The 13847-nt window shown below is 39.9% G+C and overlaps 1 protein-coding gene across 1 annotated transcript in view; it reads right to left on the minus strand.

Annotated features, from left to right (window-relative positions):
• Positions 1-4826: 4826 nt before the first annotated feature.
• PLCXD3 (phosphatidylinositol specific phospholipase C X domain containing 3) overlaps positions 4827-13847 on the minus strand; it is an 82676-nt gene continuing 73655 nt past the window's right edge. The window contains exon 3 of the mRNA XM_054054759.1: positions 4827-11132. Coding sequence (XP_053910734.1) covers positions 10976-11132 — 157 coding nt within the window. The 3' untranslated portion in view covers positions 4827-10975. The remainder of the gene's footprint in view (positions 11133-13847) is intronic.

Raw genomic sequence — 13847 nt, forward strand, 5'->3', positions numbered from 1 at the left:
GGTTTTTAATGTTGTAATTAGAAGAAGAGCAGAGGTGAATTTTATGGCATAGACGATGCAGCAGGATGGAAAAGGAGTCCACTCAGATTTTGGGTCAAGAGTTTTACTGAGCATGGGCAAATCTTCCCATTGCTGTAGAGAAATAAAAGAGGAAACCAACCCTCAAAAACCTTTATCGAGATCTTTGATGAGTCCGGGTGGGCAACTGTCAGGTTGACAAGTACAGCACTAGAGAATGATGGAAGTGCTGAATCCCGGCTGGTGCCAGCGCTCACAGCACCCTGTCTACAGGATAGATCTGCACCAGGGGAGTCAGGGCTTAGAAGCTCAAAAATAAGTAGTTCATTCAGGTATCACCCAGTAACATAATGCACTGTCGTCCTGTATTTGAATGCAAGCTCAGAGATGGGTTTCATGTTTTTTCTAAGTTACTAAAAAAATCAAAGCCAGAGGACTTAGATGATTGGCTAAAAATAGGCTTTGGTACTCCCAATGTAACATCTATTCTGTTTTGACTCAACATATCTAAGATACACCCCAGCTCGTGTTCTCCAATTCTTCCTTGCAAATTGTACAGGCTTTATTTCAAAACGTTTGAGTTTCAGAAATGCAATGGCTACTCAGGGAATGGAATTGATCTGGTCAGACAATAGTTTTACTAATAGGATGAGGCTTCCTTACCAGTGCAAATCACACAGGAAGAAGAAAACAGAATATATCTGCATAGACAGCGTAGTGTTAATGAGCAAGTGTCACATGCATCATGCAAATCAAACACAGCAGCTTTTTAAAGCTCTCTTCTTTTTAATCTGAATGCTGTGAGGACACAATGGCTCTCTTGAAGCCCTGTGAGTGCCTATCTGCTCGCAACTCATTGTTCAATCTTAAAGGTTTTATACTTCTATGGCTTTGACTGGCTCAAATAGCTTTATTTGAAGGTGAAGGTGCTCAGGTATGTCTCTCAGGCCATATTGGTTGAGCTGAATTTGTGTAATCAACCAGGCAGGGCATTCACATCAGCATCTCCAAGTGAAAAAAAAACCCAAACATCTGGAGCATTTACTGTTGCATTATACAAAGCAACAAACTCAGTTCCTTCCTATGTGATGCATCCTGAGGCAATAATTCCCCTTTTAGGTGAACAAAACTTCCCCGTTCTAAGGATTTCCCAATTTCTCATTGACTCTACCCAAAAAACATTTCGTTTTCCACACCACAGCCCCCCAGGACACCCCTTCCAGAGTCATCCTATGAAGTTCAATCTGTGACTTGGGTCTTTTCCAGCTGATCAGCTCCTTCGACGGCTTATGCCACCTCTGCCGTGCTCCTCTCCACCAGCATAAGGGTTAAATTCTCCCTCCCTTCCAAGAGCTGCAGATTTTATTCCAGCTGCCCTCATTTGTGGGCAGGTTTTGCTAGGTATTCATGACTATATGAAAACTGGGTATCAATTCCAACATTTTACAGGAGAGATGGAAGCTTTGTTGATCGGTACTGATCCGAAATAAAGCTTATATTTACTATCCAGTACTGTAAAATTATTTCCATTTTCTTCCTACTGAAACCCAGACAAAAGTAAAAAGCTTACACGAGTGAGGTTCCCACTCTAAGCACCATGTAATAAAGTATCCAGAAATGACTGACTTCTTCTTTTGGCATGTGGGATCTCTGCAGCACAAATCAATAAGCTTTCCTCTCTTTTTTTTTAATTCAATAAATGGCTTTTTTCAAAGCTGAAAAAAGTTGACTTAAAAGCCGGGAAGTCTTCCCTTTTCCGCTCTTTTATGAACAAAAAGTATGTGCACATTTTGGGGCCCTGTGGTCTTAAAAAGAATGAGAAAATTTGATAATTTTTTATATATATGTGGAAAAAAAAACCCTACTTAAATCCGTAACTCTAGGTAATTTTTTTTTCATTTAGAAAATTACTTTCCATCGATCCCAGTGTTGACAGATTTTCTTTGAGATCCAGCGCATTCAGCTTCATTTTATTTACAACACATCTTTTTTATTAGCCATAATACTGATGTTATATGCATTAAATCGTTCTAATTGTCTTCACAAAACAGCATGAAAAAACTGAAAAAGAAAATTAATTTAATAAGAAATGTCTTTTTGCTGTTCCCTCACAAAACAAAAGACGAAATAATAATCTACATGAAAGTATGTTAAAACAGATACTCCTTACACATGTATATAGCTTACTCTCCTATTTAGCAAAGACATACCAAGTCTCATGTGCTATCCCACTTAGTTGCTAAAACACGTCTTAATGCTTATCTGTAGGCATTAACTTGTCCTTAGACAACAACAAATACGATGAAAAAAGGAAAGCAAGGCTACAATTCATTATTTAAATGGCTGTTTTGTACTTGACGATTTAAACCTGATTAAAACCTGTTATTGAAGGTACTTTGATTTCAATCGTCACATTTACAATGCAATTATTTTCCCCTCAGAAATTTCACTGTTCCTGGGAGAAAAAACAAAAATAAATGAGTAATGTCAGAATCTGCAGCTAGGGCACTAAGGAGCAAGAAACTGGGCCAAAAATGTGGAAGTCCTATTTATCAATTACCCATGCCTATGCCCATAAAACTGCTTATACCTGTGAAATCTATTTCAAATTGAACTTCTGAGAAAATAGTTGCATTCCAGTTGAACTCTCCTATCAAATCCCAAGCACAGCTATATGTTGAATGGAGAATGGATTGAGAGTAGCCTTGGGGGTGCTGATGGATGAGAAGCTCAACGTGAGCCGGCAGTGTGTGCCTGTAGCCCAGAGAGCCAACCGTATGCTGGGTTGCATCAGAAAAAAGTGTGACTAGCAGGGCAAGGGAGTGGATTCTGCTCCTTTGCTTTTATGAGAGCTCACCTGGAGTACTGCATTCAGTTCTGGAGTTCTCAGCACAGGAAGGACACCAGCAAGTCTAGAAGAGGCCATGAAGATGATCCAAGGGCTGGAGCACCTCCCATACAAGAGCAGTCTAAGAGAGTTGAGCTTGTTTAGCCCGGAGAAGTCTCTATGAAGAACTTATGTACTAAGAGCCTTCCAGTACTTAAAGATGGAGAGGGGCTCTTATTTAGGAAATGCAGTGACAGGATGATCAATGGGTTTTAGATGAAATAGGGTAGATTTAGATTAGTTATTAGGAAGAAATTTGTTCCTATGAGGATGCTGAAGCACTGGAACAGATTGTCTAGAGAAATCATGGATTCCCCAACCCTGGAGGTGTTCAAGGACAGGTTGGATGAGGCTATGAGCAACTTGATCCTGTGGAAAGTGTCCCTGTCCATGGCAGGGGGTTGGAACTGGATGATCTTTAAGGTCCCTTCTGACCCAAACCATTACATGATTCTATGAAATTAAAAACATATGAATAAAATACTGCCCCCCCCGCCCCCCGGCAGTGATTTAATATACCACTACTTTCTGGAATCAGAACCACTTATTAAATACCTGTCTCATCTACTGTTACACATGCTCTCCTAAAGACATGAGCATATCTTCTGGTTGTGTTCTCATATATCATCAGACCACTATATTATCAGGACACAGACAACCCACATTTGGAATAAAGTAGCTATTGCAACAGCAGGATAAAGTTGGCCCTCTGATTATTGCAGTGGTTTAGGAAGGGGAAAAAAAGGAGAAGAGAACCGCTTTTGCCATGAGGAAAATCAGTTTTGTGTACTGAGCAACAAATACACTCCCACTGGAGATGGTACCTGTGAGACAGGAACGGTGAGGGGAGATATTTTAAGCAGTAGGCAAATTGAATTAATGGGTTTCTGCAGGGAGGCACCAACTCCTTGCCATAGGTCATCTTTCATGGCATCTTCTTCTGCAACTCGGGCAGTCTGGACCTGGCTCCTTGACTTCAAACTGGGCCAAACGAGAGCATGTGAAGCATCTGGGAGTGGAGCACTTGGGCTCGGTTTGCCTGTCACTTGGTAGGAGTGGTGAGCAAAATAGCTCTGTCCTGGAAAACAAAGCTTTTAGCCCTGCTAGGAAGGAAAAGTAATATGAACCTTAAATTCCAAGTTGTTGCCATGCAGAAAGCCTTTAGCTTCTAACACACCACACTTCACCTTTGTAGGATGCTGTAAAGCCCCACCTTGTTCTCTGTGCTCCTGGGTGCAGAGACTTTTTGATGGCGACTTGCCTGTGTCCTCCTCTGAGGAACAGGTCCCTGAACCTCAAGGGAGACACCAGAGAGATGATGGAGGGAAGTCACCTTCTGCCTGGAGCCAGGCTTGAGGCAGCAGCTAGTCTGCTCCACCAGTACCTGTAGGTAAGCTGAGCTCGCATGACTGGTGATCACTCCTCACAGCGCCTACAGGGGCTGCAGGCAGCAGTGCTCAGAGGGTTCAAGGGAACGTTGGGACAGAACAACATTTCAGAGGTCTAGCCACTGCCTTCCTTCACCCTTCTTCTTACAAAATACCACCAGCAACAAAAGTAGCAGCATGGGATCATACAAACTACAGAGCTGGATCATACACTTTGATACTAGAGGGAAATAGGAGCTGTAAAAGCCCTGCTGGTGAAAGAGGGAGCGGAGAGCATGCTGTGTCCCTGGCAGCACAAACACATCACAGCATCCTGTGTTATTCAAGGGTCCCACAGTAACCAAGTGGAAACAGTACTCCCACTGCAATGCCCTCACAGGGCAGTCCCCGTACGCCCCTAACCCAATAGCACAGCTTGGGTCTAACATCCAGCTCTGTCCCATATTGCAAAACCGTGTTTTAGAAACCTCCTACATGTAAACCCTTGAATGTAACAATGAAGCCATAAACCATACAGGTACCAGAGCTTTATTAGATGTTTCACTGGATACAAAGAAACTGTATTTTATATTACTCCTTTTTTTTTTACATTAAATACACATTCTTGTCATAAAAATTCACATTTGCTATACAGAACTGTAGGCATTTTTTACACAACATTTATTAAAGTACCATTGAATAGATCCTAAAAAGAGAAGGTGCAGCTCTGTGAACCTTTGTGGGCACAATACCAGGGAGCTCCATGTCCTCAGTGTTACACAATTGTCCTTCCCACCAAAACAGTCATTCAAATGCATTAATGCTCACTGGGAATAATAAGGCTTCTGTACAGAGACCCTGAATGGTGTCAGGAGGCAGTGTGGCAATAACATCCTAATCTTCACCTACATTATGCATAAGCTACTGGTGACTGAGGCAGTAAAAAATTTAACAACTCTCCTGGCGAGCCCAGATATTTCTTTTTCTTTTGAAAATTTTATTTTTAACCACATATTTTTATTTTCAGTAATAATTACACATAAAACCAGGATTCTGCTTTAAGGATTCCAGCTTCATAGCAAAACTGATTTCAGCTGCTCAAGCAATCTCTCCCGATCAAAACTGACTTTTGTAGGATCTAGACCTGAGGGAGGAGACTAATACATGTAATCTCACTGCAGAAAAAAAAGCCTAAGTGTACTCCATCTTAGGAGATACTCATTGGGATAGCATCAAATCTGTCTCATCAGCCATGATGAAGCTCATCTAAGAGGACATGTATGTAATTTGGAGCACAGAGATAAACCATACCAGGACATCAGATGTGGGACATTGCGCTAAGGATGACAAACTGATCACAGCTGGCAGTTAAAAGGATGTGTCTATGCAGAAGCTGAGATAAGGAGCACCGAGAAGAGGCAAAGGAGAAAACTGGGAAGATGCTAATTTTAACCAGATAAAGATAACAGAAAAAAACTCTGATATCAGACTTCTGCCAACCAGATGGGTCTGACTGAAGCTGACCTGACACTAGACACACTGCAGGGCAGGCACGCTCTGCCTACTCCTGTCCAACCAGTCAGGTACAACGTAGACCCTCCCTGTGTTCAGTACGTCTTTCAGAATTACCCTCGGCATCAGACAGAGCCATCTCAGACAGAAACCATGACATAGTTGTGAGAGCGGTAGAGGGGCCATATCTGTGGGCAAGACAGACTCCTATCTACAGCACTAGGTCCTGCCAGCCACTGGGAAATTATTATAATTTTTTAATTAAAGCTGTCACGGCTCCTGAAAGCAGAATGCTGTATGTGGGCAAGCCAGGCCAGGCTGCTCAGCCTCTGACATTTATCATTTTTACAAAAGGATTTTTACAGTCCTATGTATATCGTATCAGAGTTCAAAGCTCTTCCTGCAACCTTACAGCTATGTTCCAGCACAGGACATGAACAGTGTTGCATAGCATCCAAGCACTTCCCAAAGTCAGGGTATCACCACCCTCCTATAATGATTGTATCCCAGAAGATGAATTTTAGGCCATGCAATTACACGGTCACAATTCCTGCTGGCATCAGCACGAGGTGTGTGTGTACAGAAGTGATTTGATCCATCTCACATCAGAAACCTTGTCCTCGTCACCTTGTACAATCAAGGCAGTCAGGCAGACAAACATCCTATTCTTTGCCAATAAGTAAGTGAGCTCCAAGTAACTTCAAGTTTAATTCCTTAGTGCCAGAAAGTGAGGGAATCAGCCCTATGGACAATCCCCAGTAACGTTTGAAATCAGAACTGATAATCATGGCATTTGAACAAGATTATGTGAATGCATTAAGGCAGGTTACATAACTGCCCTTTTCCTTTAGGATTAATTATTTCCCCATATACTCCCATACACACACATACCTACGAAACAGCAGCACAGTAAAAACTAAACAGATCACTGAACTCCAACATATTTGTGATCAATACATTGCACATACTATACAGCATATTTTAACCTCATCATTGGGTAAACATATACAATTCAGAACAACATTGACTGTATGTAACACAGAAGCTACCACTGAGATATGGCAAATACATCATATACACTATTAGCTTTTACTTCACTGAAAAGGAGTTTAGAAGTTTAACATGATGTTAACTGAACTGCTGAAATCACCAAACAGCCTACTTAGTTGCTAATACCTAGTGCTCCACATACTATATTCAGAATAAAGAGCAGGTTTTTTCAGGGCACTCCACTTTTTTGATATTGTAGACTCAACCACCACAATTTTATATTTTGTTTGCAACACAGCGTATACTTACTACACACTGACTTATCTGCTCCCTCTCATCCCAGGGTAAAACTTTAGTAATTGCTTTGAAGTTAGTAGAAATGTTCTTGTTTTATGTCATTACGGCAGAAAGACTTAGCTGAGCATAGATCATCCCCCTAATGCATGTATGCACATATATATCCATATAGATGTGTACGTTTAAAAGAATGGCTTGAAATGGCAGGACCTACAAAACAAATAATGTAACCAGCAGCAAGCAAATGCAAATAACTCACTGATTTTAAATCTCACCTCCCATGGTTTGATTCTGATCTGACCCCTTTCTACACAAGACAGGAATCAGACCCTGGGACACGCTGCTGTTTCGTCCAAACCACTGCAGGTTGGATCAGTACAGAACAAAGACATCTCAGCTTGTGTAAACTGGAGCTAGGCTGATTTACACCAGCTGAAGCACTGCCTGGGTTGTGCAGCGTAGTTGCACATTTTTTCAAGTATGACTGAAAAGAAAGGATTGAGTAATCATGCGAAAAATCAGAAAACAATACTAGTTGATGTGCATACAATGAACATAGCAAAGGGGAAAATGAGCACAGGAAGAAAAAAAACTGTTTTGGCAAAAAATAACATGACAGTTTGAGTAAACAGATGCTTATGAAAATCAATAGTGCATACAGGCATTTTTCCTCAGTCATTTAATTTCCCATGCCAGATTCCTCATAATGTATGTGTAGATACCCCCCAAATAAATCAGGTCAGACAACTTATCTGGCCCACGAGCACATTTCTGGTTGAAATCATAGAGAAATTTAGCTGCATATGGGTGGCAAAACTGGGTTCTCAAATGGTCCAGTTGTGCTGCATAGTCCTTTCTTGCTTGTTCTTTTCTGGCAAGATCCCCAAAACAATAACAGGAAGCACATCCCTATCAGGACAGTTCAATTTCAGTTTTGCAGCCTCGCAGATGAAATTGCCAGAAAAGAGTGGATAGTATATCCCTTTCCCCTCCTTTTTGTTTTAGTAATTAAGGCAAGTATGTTTACCTTTCTCTAATATAAAGTGTTGTGCTTCTCCAACAGCAAGGAGATAGACAGCTAAATGAAAACATAATTTTTCTTACCACAAGTGGTATTTTGCTAAGATTTTTTTTCCCCCACTAAAGGAGAAACTACATGATTTGTCTATTATCCTTCTTGTCAGAGGATTTTTTTTTTTTGCTTTGCTTTTATTTTCCAGCACCCAAGTAACAATTAGAATAGAAATAATGATGCTAAGTAAACATCTCATAACAATGCTAGCAAGCTCAAGATGCCTCTATGTTTATTCACATACACAGGCGTGCACACACACACACACTTTTCTTAGATAAAGCAGAACATTTGCTTTGAGTACACTTCTGGGCAAGCAAAAAGCTCAGTGTGTCTGGTGTGTGTTTGAGTAGGAGGTCCCAGGAGGAACTCGGTGCTCTTGGTGCTCTCAGTTTTAACAGAATTCTAATTAGAATTCAAAAAGGAAACCTACTTTTTCCTCCACCCAAGGATTCAGATAACTTTACTATATTGAAAGAATAGGTTAGCTCTTTCAATTACGTTTAAGGGCGGGAAATACAACAGGGAGGACCTGAAAGGAAACAAATCCAGCTAAATAGAAAAACGAAAAGAAAACGTTACACCATGTCGCCAATAAATAAGCAAACACTTTCATGTTTCTACTTGGGACCCCCGCATAGTGTGAGTTCAAAAAACCACATGCTCATGTTTCATTTCAAGTGTCTACTACCTGAATTTTGCTTGGAGAGCCTGTAAAAACTGGAAATAAAATGCATCAAACTCCCTGCCCCTGATTTTGCTTAGCTGTGGGTGAAAGCCATAGAGGCCTTCTGCTTGTTCAATGTCAAGACAGGCTGTGACTCTTAGTAAATTTGGGGGCAGTTTGGGTAAAGTTTTAATGCTGTGAAAAACCTAACTGGCTTAGATGATAGATTTCACTGAGGATGAATCTTGCAGACCTAACATTTAAAAAAACCCAGCTACTGAAGGAAGCATCATATTATCATACCCCCACAGCTTTTTTAACTAAATCTGTAATACTCCTAGTCCAGAAACCAGAGTATCACTATGCAAGTGTGCACGAATATCTTTGTATCATAGACATATATTTAAATGTGTCTTTATAGTACACGTACACTTAAATGTTTCTTTACAGTACACACATACACACACTTTTTCCAAGGCACCCTCTCAGTACAAAGTAGCAGCAAGTGTTCATTTTATTCCACTTCTTCCTAAAACAAAACAAAAAAAAAAACCCTATAACCCTCCCCATAACCCACCTGATTCATAACACCATTTTTGCTTTTCTAAACTCTGATGGTAGCTGGTAGTCCTTAACATCTGATAGAAAATAGCAAAGTATTGTATGATATCATTCATTTCTCAATCAACCAAAAGTTCTAGTAATGTCAATGGAAACTTGACCATAATCTTACCCCCTAAACCCCTGCAATATTTCAAAGACCATTTTATTTGTAAGCCGTTATAGCAACTATTGTTTTCTACAGAAATGTTTTGCTTTTCAAAGTCGTATGTCTGTGCATTGATGTGTCCAGAAGATATGACTGACTGCATTGCATCCAGTTAGGTGTCATACAGTGGCAATGCTCTCATTTGATGACTCACTAAGCTTTCCACATATTTGAGGTTTATATACGTTTCATTAAAAGTAGGACAATCAGCAGTTCTGCTGCTAGAACAGTGCCATTCAGCAGACTTCGAAATTTGAGTTATGCAGTATTATCCCCACAAACAGTTTGAGTATAGAGAATTATTAGCTAGAAATTGATCTATCACACTCTTTACAGCAGCAATTTTTCACTGATGAAACTGGCACCGATTTGTAATCAGCAGAGAAGTGTTCTGTTTGTAGCTGCCTTAAAGAGAAGGTTAGGCTGCATCTATTTTTTAAATGCAATTTTAGTCCTGCAGAAAGCCAGTTTCCAGTATGGGACAAAATCCTGATCACCTTGTAGTACACACAGTTTACTGAACCTGTGCACAATCCACACTAAACACAGGAAATTTTCCTATTAAATTCAGTGAATATTTGATTAAGCTCTTACCTAAGATTAACCCTGGGAGGAAGAGGTGCTCCAACCTGGTCTAACTTTGTTCCTGCTAGGGAAAACACATGCTTTGTTCCTGAACCAGGGAAAACACATGCTGGCTGCTCCTAGCACAGAGTTAGGCCAGCACCACATATCTCCTGACTCAACCTGGGGCAGAGACATTGGAAAACCACCTTTTGAGAATGAAAAGCAAGCAGGATTTAGTCTGTGTTCTGTGCAAGCTACATAATACGTCATGTTCACTGTCCACTGATTATGCATGTGTTAGAGGCATGACTTTGGATTTACTTCACAAAGGCATTTAAACCTGTAGCTCACTGATAAATACGATCAATTAAACTAGCTAATAGATAAAGTGTAGCAGCTTAAAATTTTCAGGCCAGAGATACTGTCCTTAATCTCCCAGTGTAATGCTCACGCCATCGGGAATCCTGCTAGGGGCAGGCAGAGAGCAATGTATGCTCCATTGCTCCAAAAGCAGCAAATTTGTTGGCACTGTTCGTAACAACAGAAGTCACATGAATCGCATTTGGTAACTCATGGAAAACATGTAAATGGCCTTCTTTTATCAAACACTGTAAACATGTTTAGTTTTGCTCTTCACATGAAACACAAATGTAAAAAATGATCATAATTGATTAAAACATTTCTCTTACGCCCACCCAATAAAGCCCTAAACACATCAGCGTGTTATAGGAAGATCAGTGTTGTACAAGATAATTCTTTTAAAATGCAATTATTCTTTTTTTTTTTTTTTAATTCTAAAGAAAGCAACACCACACATATTATAGTACTATCAAGTAGTGTCATCTTCACCTTCATCCAGGGCATAGTTGAGCTTTATGACTGTGCTGATAAAGTCACCAAGTTCTACAAAATCTGCAGTGATAATATTGACACCACTTTCTCCCGGTTTCTGAGTTCGGACCCACTGCATCATTGCAGGAAGAGCCCTAAGGAGAAAACAGAAACAACAATTACTCCTCAAGCAGTGAGACAAATGCATTGAGGCAGGATTTACCAACAGTGACTCCCACTTATCTTGGTTTCTAAGGGAACCACGTGAGAAAGGACAAAGGTTACTGCTCAGGCTTTTTGCAAATCCTCCTATTTATAATTTTCATTCTCTGTGGAAATAATATGTCGATTTTATTTCAACTTCTTGGTAGAAAGGAATAAAAGGAAGGCTTACAGCAATTATTGATCTTGCCTAGGGGCAAGGGCATGGACCAGATACCTTTTCAGTATCATCCAGTCACATGTCTCCACAGGAATTGTCTATGGAAAAAGAAATAACACAGAACTCAAGGCATTTGCAAATCACGTTTGAGACATTCAAGGAAATATTGAAAATAATATTTTGGAGGACACAGGAGCAACCATGATTTCTACACTATAAGTACAGCACATACCAAATACCCTTTCTTTCTCACTATTAATATCTCAGCCATGAATTATATTTAATCATAAACTATTGGTTAGTAAGTGATACAAAAAGCATCATGGTCATATAAACTGTTTTTTAAAATGGCATATTTTATTATTCCTCTCAGCATGGGAATAATAGGGTATAAAAGGTATCTGCCTAACTGGTTTTGTGAGTATAAGGAGTTTTTTTCTAACACCACAAAACCATAAAATAACAATCACAAAAAATATCTATCGGAAAATAAATGCCTCCCCAGTACTGCTGAGGAAGTCAAGAAGCAAAATCCAGTTTTCAGAAAAGAGAAGGCAAGAGAGTTCAAAAAAAAGGTACAGGTTTTTTAGAGAAAGGGTATTTTTCAGAGAAAGGGTAATTGGCCACGGAACAAAGTCCGAATGACTGTGACAAACCGCAGCACATGGAGTGTTTAAATCAAGCCTGGATGTCATTCCAAAAATACGCTCTTGGTCAACGTCAAGCTGCTGAGTTAAATAAAAGAGCCTATGGACTGGGCAGGGCCGCAGTCAGTTCAGATGAACACTGTGTTCTCCCTTTGCTCTAAAATCTATAAATCTGTGATTCCTCTCAGCCAGAAGGTTGTACAGCCTCTTTCACAGGGGCAAGGTACATATAAAATGTTGGTCTGACAGTAGTTTAAATCAAGGTGAACACGCTGAACCTAAATTTGTTTCCAAAAGCTTTAGTAAAACAGATCTAAAGCAAATAGAAGTAATAGTAGACAGAGATTGTATTTATCAGTGGCCACCAAAATCAGTCAGTTTTTTGAAAAAATTTAATATTGAAAAAACCCAAGCAGTTATACTTAGTCCCCTCTATGATTTTACACAAGAAGATACAACAGTAAGGCTTTGCTTCAGCAAAATGTGCTTAAATCCACCATAAGGTTCACATTTCACCCCAGCAACACATTCCATTTCACTCATTGATTCAGTATGACTGAAGTATAAGTATGTATGCACACCAGATCATAAAACCAGCTTAAGCATTCTGCTATACAAGAACATAAGCAGCATCTTTAGTTTTATGTTTACAAAATCCTGAAAAGCTGCATCCCACGGAACTGTAACAGATACGGTTCAGCAACATCTGGACCGGTCAAAAAGATCTGTGAGCAATCGGAATCAGGACAGATCCCAGCAGAACAGCACAGACCACTAGGTGATAAAAGGCAGCTCAGAGCAGTTGAAAACTTCACTGCATCTTCATTTGCAAGAGATACTGCTAAATACTGGACAAAGACACCAGGCTGAACTTCTAAGATGGAAGTATGTTGCCTTTGTCTTTAATATCACCCAATTTAAGCTCAAAGAGTTTCAGGTTTAAAGGTGAAATGATTGATTGCAGGCAGGCACAGATTTTTTTCTTCCTTCCTTTTGCATAAGTTGATACCCTTGATATTTTACTCCCCCTTGAGGCATAATTAACTTCTTCTGGTGTCCTTTATTTGTTCTGAGGCTGGTTCTGATGTAATTCTGTGTTCAGACCACAGAGTTGGCTGTCTATACACTTAGCCAAGCAGACTGAAATATTGTTTTCTTCTTCCTACTGTGTCCTTATTAAGACAGCCTTTAATACACAGAGCACTAACCAAAAGGAGGCACGACTACCTTAAACTTAGGTTGCCCTGCCATTTCATCTCCAGACAGGCTTGGCAGTTAAATGGGTTATTTAAATTTTACTGATATTTCACACAGGACACACTGCATGACCCTTTTCTCATATGCAAATTGTTAGATAAAATCACAGAAATCTTTTGTTCACAGGACTATGGAATATTCAAAGAGAAGTCAAAAAGTGAGTCAGATTATCCAACAAAGAGCTTATTTGCAGAGCAAATCTGAAGAACACAAGCCTGCAAAAAAATCCAAAACCTGAACAAAAGACTCCACTGACATTATATATTTGATCAAGGCTATGCAACACTGCTTATGATAGAAATTCATAGCAAAAACCCACACAGATCATCTCCCTCCCATATTGCCATCTTGAAAGTGGATTACATCAATGATTGTACAAAACCACAGTAGCTCAGCTCCCTTACAAATATCTCACATGATCGCCCTAATTATTAGAATAAGCCTGATTTAACATTCCTCAGGGTGCCTTTGTGATAGCAGTACAAACCTTGTTCAGCCCTCCTTGTAATTTCCAGTCTCTGCATGCCTCAAACCAGTAATTGTTCTTATTAAGGGTTTTAGTCAGAGGAACACAAACGATGCTG

This window comes from Cuculus canorus, chromosome Z (genome assembly GCF_017976375.1).
Source record: "Cuculus canorus isolate bCucCan1 chromosome Z, bCucCan1.pri, whole genome shotgun sequence".
NCBI lineage: Eukaryota > Metazoa > Chordata > Aves > Cuculiformes > Cuculidae > Cuculus > Cuculus canorus.